General features: G+C 37.0%; 1 protein-coding gene across 2 annotated transcripts; it reads right to left on the bottom strand.

Moving 5' to 3' along the window:
- Window positions 1-712: 712 nt before the first annotated feature.
- Window positions 713-10,407, bottom strand: LOC113677048 (uncharacterized). 2 transcript variants are annotated; one of them, XM_027193793.2, is made up of 7 exons: window positions 10,247-10,407; window positions 6,324-6,422; window positions 5,755-5,901; window positions 5,399-5,487; window positions 5,183-5,263; window positions 3,111-3,192; window positions 713-2,297 (listed from the first exon to the last, which is right to left on the bottom strand). In XM_027193793.2, exons 1-7 carry the CDS (start codon window positions 10,346-10,348, stop codon window positions 2,226-2,228), a joined length of 672 nt encoding a protein of 223 aa, XP_027049594.2. In that variant the 5' UTR covers window positions 10,349-10,407; the 3' UTR covers window positions 713-2,225. The 2 variants fall into 2 exon arrangements, with proteins under 2 accessions (XP_027049594.2, XP_089040495.1); XM_089184369.1 differs by lacking the exon at window positions 5,183-5,263.
- Window positions 10,408-10,774: the final 367 nt, after the last annotated feature.

The following is a 10,774-nucleotide window of genomic DNA, read 5'->3' as shown; positions in this document are numbered from 1 at the left end:
CTTTATGTGCGATCGCGCTCGGATCCTAGTCGGTCGATTCAATTCCTAGAGCGTGACTCATAAAGTCAAGCCTATCGAAGTTAAATAATTGTAAATAAGGAGCGTTCGTTTACCTGAAAATTTCCGTTTTTTTTTCCCACCTTTTGTGTAGGTTGTTACTTTAATCTAAACCTTGGTTATTTGAACCAAGTCCAAACGTGAACACGAACGTTTATTTATCTTACTTAGTCCGAAGTATATGAATATGATTACCGATTTAACAAGCCGCAACATCGAAATAAAAAGTTACATCAACCTGTGTAGTGTGAACAAGCTAATTTTGTGGTAAGTACTATGTATGCTAATGAAAACTCTCACCTCCCTTTGTATGAGCGCCGCTCAAGTCACAAGTCTACACAAAGGACGCTTTAAGTTTTTATATTATTTGTCTGTTAGATGAAAGTACGCAAACGGAGTAACTCAGAATACCCGGACACATTACATACATAAACTAGTTTATAGAGATAAAAGATTCAACGAGTCGCCCGCCAAATCGACGCAGAAATTGAACCGACTGTCAAGTCAAGCCGAAGCTAATTTCGTATATGTTAATGAAAAGTCTCACCTTCTTTAGTTTAGGCGCCGCTCACGCTTCACAAGTCTACACAAAGACCGTAAACAGTGGTTTGTTTACTGCTCTGCTCGCGCTTTACACGACCACACAAAGACCGTAAACGGTGGTTAATTTCATTTTAATACACATCTTAATGCTCAGTTTTACAATCGCACGTTTCTTAAATCATTTTAAGCAAAATATCTTTCACACATTCGTAGACGACCGGGTTCCGCCATAATAAAGTTTTTAAAAACGAATTTAGATGTTTTAGCGCGTTGTTTTTCTAGCCATCGAGGATAGAATGGAAGGAAAAATACAAGGAACAAAGACTTTTAATAATTCCGATTTAAAGCTTCAACATCTGACTCGTAGGCGAACTGACATATAAGACGTAGGCGAATCGACTCTAACCGTAGGCGAACAGACCGTAGGCGAAACGACCCGTAGGCGAAACGACCGGATACCGGTGTTTTCATCTTTCATTGTTAAGAAAGTCACAAATAGACACAACAGAACTTTACTTGTATGTTACGCTGCATCCGTGCATTTGTTGTTATAGAAACGAACAACGCTTCCCTCTGTTGTTAGAAACAAACAACGCTTTTAGAGTCGTTACTCAAACATATTTCAATTCTGACCATACAGTCAATTTCTGTATAGTCAAAGTCTTCATGGAATTTTGAGAAACAAGAAAGAGTCTCCCAATGGAGATGCACGCGCTCTGATTGGTCGAGCCTCCTTAAGGCACCGCATGAGTACTTACAGGGGCATTCGAATCGCACACGATTATTCCAGTTGTAAGCAAGAGACATAACGCTACGTAGACAACATTTGGGTACTCATAGATTCGAACTGACAATGTTTAGAGCAGTTCTATGTCTGTCTCCTGTGCTATCAAGTCCAAGAATAACGTGAGAATTAAACAGTGAAAAAGAAGAAGAAAAAAATTATAAAAAGGCCGCTACACTTTCCACTAATATCATGCTGACCAGTTTAACCATAGAAAGAGATGTCAAGCTGTCAATTGGAATACCATTGTTTTCACATTTCAAAACTTGAGCAATCGATTGGATCGTTATATATTTTTTTACGAGGGTACAATATCATGCAACCACACTGGCAATTTATGCCCATTCCAGGACCTCCTTGATTTGGACACGTGATCTATATACGTTAGCCTGCAGTGCAAGGAGATAGACGAAAGTTGAAATCCTCACAGGATTTAGACGGAGTTTTAAACAGAGCGGATTTAGACGGAGGATCCACGCAGGGGATCCAAATCCAAAGTGAAACTGGCACTGAGAGGACTCAAGTGTTCTTTTAGCATTTTGACATCAACAACTGATTCGGCCTCTTTAGGAAGACATCTTCTGTAAACATTGATCTTTTTGTTGCGTATAATGAACCACTTGTGCTCTTTAGGAATGTGCCAAATTCACTGCTGAGATATCACTTTTAATATCAGCTGTAAAGTACCATCAGACGAGGTAATTTCCATTGGCTAAAAGCTAAAAATTAATACGCACTCTGAACAACCCTTCAATCCGCTACTGGTGGACAGAATTATCCTACAAGAGAGGCCCAGCATCAAAACCAAACCTTCTAAAAGAGCGAACAGAGCGGGAAGACGTCAGCTGTCATTCAAACGAATTAGTTGTCTTGCAAGTCCCTTGTTAGCGAGTTCCACAGGTGGCATTTTCATCTGAAAGATTACGATAAAGGGGATGAGCTATGGACAAATGATCTACGAAATAAAACTCAGCATCAACCACCAACATTACCAAAAGTTTTAATAATCCAGTTTTCAATTCTCAACGACCATTGGAGCAGGTTTTCCTGACTAATCATAAAAAGTTATGATGTTTGGTTTAAAAACCTCCTATTTTCCACTAATTCACTTGTCAAGTTGTTGGCGGACAGTTTGTTATCGGACAGTTCAATAAGCCAATCCCACTCAAAGTTGTAGTCTAATTCAGCCAGTCACATTCAAAGTCGTAGTTTAAATGAACCAATCACAACCTTGGTTTCAATCACCATAGAAACAGTGCACAGACTCCTTAATTGGGGCTTTCTTCAAAATGGAGAAATTTTTTCCATTGAAAAATGACAATATCTTGGAAGACAGAAATTGAAATTTTCCCTTTCTTTCCCAACTTGGCAACTGTTCTGTTCTGGAAAATTGTAATTTTCATGATTAATTGGTAATAAGAGTTCATGTCATCCAATTCAGTCTGTAATAATAATAATAATAAACAAAGGCATGGTCGCCTGATTTTGTTATCACTTGTATGATTTCAGACTAAATTGGACTCCACTCAGTCTTATTACCATTACTTATTTCATAGCAGGTTTGCATCCTGTGATATATTGACCTTCACTTTTCCTCTCTGTGTAACACTTAAGGACACAAGGTCTAACAACTGGGTGAGCATAAAAGCTTTAGCCACCAGGCAAATTTTCTCAGTGAAGATTGAAGATTTTATTTGTGAGATACACTGGGTACTGAGATCATTACCTTATTTTCTATAGAGAGAGTTGCCCCATTTTCAACCAGTGTAACAGTTATTTCTGCCCTATCCTCCTCACAGGCCATATGACTGCAGAAAAAAACACATTCCAGAAGGTAACAGTAAATTTATTCCTCCAATTGGAATTGCACCAAAGATCTTAATAGCCTTGGCTATTAGTAGTAGACTACTTGAATGCTTCTCTAAAAATAATCACCTATCAGCAAGAACAAAAGAATTCTAACAAATAAATTTGCAAAGACTCTTGTAAACAGTTCATAGTTTTCTAAAAGAAATTGATTTTGGGCCCTCTGTACCTAATAAAGGTTGGATGCTGTGGCAGTTGACAAGTGAAGCCACAAATTTGAAGTAAATTGATGCAAATGGGACATTGGACACAAACAAAAAAAGCAGGCATGTGCCTTATCTTTGGTTAAGAAAGAAATTAATAAAGGTATGACTCAGATGGGCACCAGATAATCTGCCTATAGGCAAAGACAGCAAGGGAGGGTATCTAGTCAAGTCGCCGACGGTTCAACTCGCCGACGTATAAAATCGAGTAGAAACATCGGCGAGTTGGTCTTCAATCCAGTACAACTTATTAGAAGTTAAACATATAGAAAAATGAAAGATCTTTAGGAAAAAAACACTTTTTTTTCTTTCAACAAAGTTTATAAGGATCTCATGGCGAATAAAGCGAGGTAAATATCGCCAATGACTAAGAAAGCTTCAGACGCGAACGAGATTTAATGTGTGACGACAACAACACTCTAAAGTCTTATCATGTCAATCGGTCAAATTTTTTTTGAAAACTTGGCTTTCTGGACAAAATCTTCAGTAAAAAACAATCCTTTTTATTTCCAACAGAGTTTACAAGGATCTCATTGCGAATAAAGCAAGATAAACATCGCAAATGACTATAGAAGCTTCTAACAGACAGACGCGAACGAGTTATTGTGTGACAACACTGTAAAGACTCAACATGTCAATCGGTCAGATTTTTTTAAAGAAAACTTGGCTTTTTAGAAGAGATCTTTCGTAAAAAACAATTCTTTTTATTTCCAACAAAGTGTGTAAACGGAAAACATTTTCTAAATGCTTTTACAGTACAAATACGATTAATATCTAACCAGAAGCTGACCAGAATCCAAAGAAGGGCTAATAGACGATTGCAGAGTAAGGTGTTTGGATTTTGGGAGAAATATGAGAATTGTAAAAAAACAGCGGCTCCATTATTGAAATCGATGTCAAGATCAAACGGACCTTCAAGAGCAGAAAAATAGCATGATATACGTATGAAATTTTATCGTAAATCAAACGTTCTCGATCATAAATAAATCATTCTTTAAAGTGAAAAAAAAACGTGGTTCGCGTGGTTGCTTTGGTTGGCTCACAAGAACTCGATCGCGTCTGAAGCTTTAATAGTAATTGGATATTGGCGATGTTCACCTTTCTTTATTCGCTTTGACATCCTTACAAACTTTTTTGAAAAATACAAAGAACTGTTTTTTACTAAAGATCTTGCCTACAAAGCCAAGTTTTTTTTTCAAATCTGACCGATTGACTTAATGAGTCTTTACAGTGTTGTCGTCACACATTAACTCGTTCGCGTCTAAAGCTTTTTTGGTCAGTAGCGATGTTCACCTTGCTTTATTCGTCTTGAGATCCTTATAAACTTTGTTAGAAATAAAAAGAATTTTTTTTTTACTGAAGATCTTGACTAGAAAGCCAAGTTTCTCAGAAAAATCTGACCGATTGACATGATGAGTCTTTACAGTGTTGTTGTCACACAATAACTCGTTCGCGTCTAAAGCTTTTTTGGTCATTGGTGATGTTTACCTGGCTTTATTCGCCATGATATCCTTATAAACTTTGTTGGAAGAAAAAAAATTGTTTTTTCCTAAAGATCTTTTATTTTTCTATGTGTTTAACTTCTAATAAGTTGTACTGGATTGAAGACCAACTCGCCGACGTTTCTACTCGATTTTATACGTCGGCGAGTTGGTGTTGGCGAGTTGAACCGTCGGCGACTTGACCGTAATTCCAAGGGAGAAGGGGGGCAGTAAAGCAAGAAACGTACAGAGCAGTGTTGCCTTCAGCATCCTGTATATCACAATTTGCATTGTGTTTTAAGAGCAACTTGACAATCTTGGAATGGCCCCTATGAATGTTATGACAGAAAAAAAAGAAAAAAAAAAAGGTTTTTTAGTCCATGAAGATTGTTACGTGATAAATTCTAGTTCACAAATGATGCAGAATTCATCTGAAATCATGTTTAAGAGGAGGAATTACTGACCGTGATGCAGCACGGTGCAGAGGGGTAGCAGCACTTGTTTTGTCCTGTGCATCAATGTGAGCCCCATTCTGAAGAAGCAATTCTGCAATCTGAGAGATTGAAAAACCACCTGTAAAAAATTATGTATCTTATCACACAACTGCAAACAGCCATACTAGGGGTGGACAAGCCTTAGCTTGGGATGAATAAGTCACAGGGATGATATTTCTCCTGTCAAGGTATCAAGCTGGCTTGGATAGTAAGTGATTAATTTCACTACTGAAAACTTATAACCTGAAAGAACACAATCTTGTTGTGCAGCAAATGGATGCCTTAATATAATAGTTTTGAGGATCAAGATGACTGCAATGCATTACCTCATATCTGTTTCTTGATGCTGCATAATGCAGAGGTGTTTGTCCCCCATCATTTGTGGTGTTAACATCAGCTCCAAGGCTGATCAACATTGAAACAATAGCATCTCTTCCAGCTGATGCAGCAATCATCAAGGGAGTCCACTGCGCCTAATATGAAGTCAAATTTATAAAAAAATTATTTGGAAAAAGAAGATTCTCTTTTGGCCCAAGCAGGATATGAAATATAAATAGTCTGCCTCGGAGGAAGTATGTAACCCAATTAGAGTGACTTGAGCCAGGTACATGTAGTAGTTTTCAACAACAAAAAATCTTGTGTTTGAATTCCTGTATTAATCCCATTTAAACATCCCTGGTTTTCAATTAAAAAAAATGCATCTTGCACTGCACAACACATGGGAATTTCTGGCGTTTTGCAAAATGTTGAGAATGAATCAGCCAAAAAGAGAACAGACACAAGAGAGGCTGAGCTGAAGAAATTGAAGTTAGGTTTTGCTTTTTCTCTTGCTTGCTATCCACCACACACAAGCAAACCCTATCTTTGTGTGCATACTTAGATTCCTACAACTTACATCATCTTTGTTATCAGTTGGTACTCCTAGATCAAGCAAATGTTTAACAACGTCAGTATGTCCACCAGATGCAGCCCAGTGAAGAGGCATGCGCTCATTCTGTAATGCAAAAAAAGTTAACAGATAAATGACATGGACTTAGCATTCGCCTACGATTACAACTACTAAATTGGATGTGAAAATGATGGTACCCAGGTGAGCTATCATTCTAAAAGACTTTTTACTAGTTAGGTTATGTTATACCCAACATTTGAGCAAGTTATTTCCCTTCCACTTGCGCGACATTGGCTGCAGCTGCACTGAGAGAGTTAATTGTATTGGTATACTTTTTAGAAACCTAGTTAAAATTTCCAAAAAGCTTAACTCAGTTAAGGGTTGGTTATGTTGAAACAACAGGGTTATATTTTATCAGCCACTGCACTGAAAAGACATCAGGGGGGGAAACCAAGAGACAGACTTCACAGACCAAGTTCATATTTTCTCCCTTTTCCTTCTTTTTTTTTCTTTTGTTTCCTTACTCTGCACTCACTACTTAAGCAATTCCCCTTCCTTCTGATGCATAATGCACAAATTTCCAAGGCAGTTTTTTTAAACATCATGCTGATTTTTGTAGATGTCAGAGTGTTCTCCATCACTGTGGAATGAATCATCCCAGGTTAGGGTTTATCGGAGAAATCAGCAATGGCTTGAGGAAAGCAGGAATCCTGCCATGCTTGGGTTTTAAAGAGAACACTCTTAAATCAACATTGAGTCCTTTCAACCCCTTTGCAGTATTTTTTCACAATTAATGGCAAAAAGAAACTCTGGTGCTTCCAAGCAGCAATACTGATAACTATTTGGCTGTGATACTTGGGTAATGTAACTGTTTAATTTAGTGTTATCAACTGAGTTAAAAACATAAATTGGCTACTGTAAAGAGTTAGAAGGCTGCTGTTTTGAGCATTACCCCTAATGTAACTGTTGTCCTCAGAAACCATGTTCAGAAGCATTTTTTAGGTGCCATGAAGACCATTTCATACATAAAAAGTGATGACTGACACATATTGCGAAAAAGCCATTGCACAGCACTAATAAGAGACCACTTAGCTGGGTTAAATTATACAAAGAGGTAGTTTAACCACAATTTAAAATTAACCACACTTGGTTGAAAAAATCTATTGTTCTTCAATTAAGTTCCATGGTAGCCATTAACCCAGGTTCAGTTTGATCAAAAGCTAAAAAAAGCAGCCACATCACGAGTTCTCACTAACCCAGTCATTTCTAATTAAACAGTTAGAAATAACCTGGTTAACTCTCCTTGTGCAGCCTCGGCCATTGTAACTTAAAGATCCTTGTTGTTGTAAGATGTAAAGGCATAAAATGGTCTAAAACTGTTGCATCACAAGTTACGGAGTGACAAAAAAGTTATTTCTTTCGCAGCATTGTGCAACTAGTGACAGCAGTATTATTTATGTTTGTGAATGTTACTAGTGTCATAGGGCTGTAGTATCCACATTTAACAAATAGAGAGGCCTTGACTGTGCTCTGTTCTGTTGTAAAGCACACAGGAAGTGGCTAGAGTTTGAAAAAAGTGTAGGGAGAAACACAAGACATAGACAAGAGTTTTTCCCACTTCTGGGTGTTCTAGCTGCTTCCTAAGTGCTTTATAACAAAACAGAGCACAGTCAAGGCTTCTTTGTTTTACTATAAAGAACCAAAATTTGCAGGATGACACATGATTGATCCAAAATTATCTGCATAATGTGGAAGTGGACATCTCAATGTGATTTGCTATTTTATAAGTGTGTGAAGTGTGTTTTACAAGACTTACTAATTAGATTTACACAATAAGTGAACACTCTTTGATCTAGAAGGATACCAATCATTCAAAGTAGATAGTCTTAGTTCATTGGAAATTATTATTAAATAATTAAAATAAAACATTAATAATAAAACATTATTTCCACTAAACAAGAATCAGTAAACTGTGGCACTGTTTTGTGGTCTTTCCTGTCCTTTGCTGACCTTTGCTTGACCTTAAATGTCTTTGTAGGTCAACATTTGCATAAGGACTTTGACCTTCAGTGTTATTTTTGTTGACCGCCTGGTTGTGATAGTGCATCAGATCATATTAAGAAAGACCAGAAAGTATGCAAAACCATTGAATGAAAGATCTGAAAGAATGTAGACCCAAACAACCCCAATGGCTGAAACGGTAAAAGACATTGGTGTTTTGGTGTCATTTTATGCTGCCTGAGTAAATGGTAATGTTAGCAATGAGGCAGTACACAAGGAAAAATTTTGTGCACCAGTTAGTAGTACACAAACTTTTTCCAAGGTTGTCGTAGACCTAAACGAATTCAAAAGCTACGTTATATCCTTTACTGACAAAAAAATAGTTGTTGTACAGAAGGGGATTGGGCAAAACCTTAACATAAATATTGCCGGTATCAAAGAATAGTAAAGGTTGTGTAGATATCTATTCAATTTGTTCAGAAGACTCTTGGAGCTATGAGTGGCCACAAATTGAAAGGCAGCCAAATTAGCCAAGTTCATACCAGTGCTTGTGAGAACTAATTAGCCATATATGAGTTCACACTACAAAAACATTGTCAAAACTATGACTACTTACTTATTAAACAACACACTATGATGACTATGATGCCAAGACGAACACCTCAGATGGTGAATTGAAAAAATTAAAAAATCTTAGTGAACAGAACTTTGAAGGTGAGGCAAACAACAGGCTATTGGATGAAGAGGATACTCAACGAAGTAACTTGGGTAGTAAATATGTAAGCTTAGCTCTTGTGTTATATGTACTGATTCTTTAATTTGTTTTTACTATGTCTGATACTTGTAAAGTAAGATTTGATATTGTGATACCAAGCCTAAGTAAATGCTCTCAGAGCACCTCGTTTCAACAAGTGAGTTGTCTTTATTTGTCTCACAAAAAGCAATATGACAAGTGAAATGCAATTCAGTCCTGGATGAAAAATGTTAGATGCAATATAAGTTTTAGTAATACATCCTATAGGTTGAAATCTTACAGTATCAGCTTAGTACACTTACTCCTTTTTAAGTGAAGCATGATTGGTTAAAAAAATTATCCATGATGCATGATTTAATAGAAAAATTATGTGTGATGTGTGATTGGAACTTTCCCTTTGCCACCCTCTTTGAGGATTCTCCTCCCTGCTAATGTTATAATAACATAAATATTATATATTCACTTGTTCCAAAATTTCACTTTAAATTTACAAAGAAAAGCTTGAGAGAAGTTGACATAGTACAATTCAGCAGAAGGTGTGACAGCTTTATCTCAGCCCTATGCTTTGTACTCTAATAGAGCATGCTCTTTCAACCAATGACAGCATGCATTATATCCAAACTTCACTACAAATTAAGCTCAGGTTGTGTTCACCGGTTACCTAAATTAATATGTAATTGACAAAAAGCATGTCCCATTGAGCAACACACGACTTGATAACTAATCAGTCAATGCTCTTATTTACTGATTTAAAGGAAACCTACTGTCGTATTACAATATATGATACATTTTCGCCATACGTTTGCATATTGTAACGGGAGTTAAGAATACGATAAATCAAAGGCTTAGAAACTTGAAGGACGATTGAGGTCGTGATTACTGAGCACAATTAGACTGGATTAGAAAGGGGCCATGTGTATTTTCCGCTTCTTCCATGTGTTTTGCACGATGAAACTTAAACTACGAACTTCTCTTGCCAAGAACCCAATAAAAGTATGGTCTATCGCGAAGGAATGTAATATCATGAAACAACTATAGTTAGGGCTAAAAGGTTGCACGACAATTGATTATATTGTCGTGACAACAAACCTAAGTAACTAGTACCCACTGTTGAGAGGAATCATGATAAACAAGAGAGATGTTTTACTTGACCCACTTTAGAATTGAACCTCACCTCGTCTACCTTGGTCGCTAAACTCGGTTTCAATTCAATTTTTTCCTTTAACTCGTTAAATTTTCCCTCGTACGCGAGTGAACAGATCTCTACACAAGACATTGTCGGCGTCTTTTTGAAACCATCCGTCTCGTTTTCAGATCGAGGACGACAATACTCTCAGGGGTGGGGTCACTGTGAACTTTGGAGACATATCACAGTTGGTCCTAGAGATAGTCTTGACGACCCTATTTAAGACTCTTTAGGATAGATCGGCTTGGTAAAAATGCTTAATCATTAAGAATACATGAACTCAATCAAATTTTTTAGAAAGTAGGAATTCGTGAAAATATATGTGTATTATCTATGTATAAAATAATTATTTATGTATAAAATGTAAGAAAGCAAAATTACATACATTACACGGGTAACGTGTAATGTCTGTAAACTAATCGAGTTTAGCGGTATGAGCGGAAGGCCGGAGCTTGCTATGATTTGCGAGAACTGATGCCTCTTGCACCGGAGGCAGTGAGTGTTTTTATAAGTTTT

The sequence above is a fragment of the Pocillopora damicornis genome, chromosome 10 (genome assembly GCF_964200805.1).
Source record: "Pocillopora damicornis chromosome 10, jaPocDami1.2, whole genome shotgun sequence".
Taxonomy (NCBI): domain Eukaryota; kingdom Metazoa; phylum Cnidaria; class Anthozoa; order Scleractinia; family Pocilloporidae; genus Pocillopora; species Pocillopora damicornis.
Note: the sequence above shows the minus strand (reverse complement) of the source record. Positions and strands in the feature narration are given on the sequence as shown.

Excerpts from the sequence above, each read along its gene's own strand:
- LOC113677048 (XM_027193793.2), bottom strand. The coding sequence starts at position 10,348 with ATGTCTTGTGTAGAGATCTGTTCACTCGCGTACGAGGGAAAATTTAAC. Across the intron at positions 5,902-6,323 it reads CAACTGATAACAAAGATGAT|GCGCAGTGGACTCCCTTGAT; the intron begins GTAAGTTGTAGG and ends ACTTCATATTAG. Across the intron at positions 5,264-5,398 it reads CTGCACCGTGCTGCATCACG|GGGCCATTCCAAGATTGTCA; the intron begins GTCAGTAATTCC and ends TAACATTCATAG.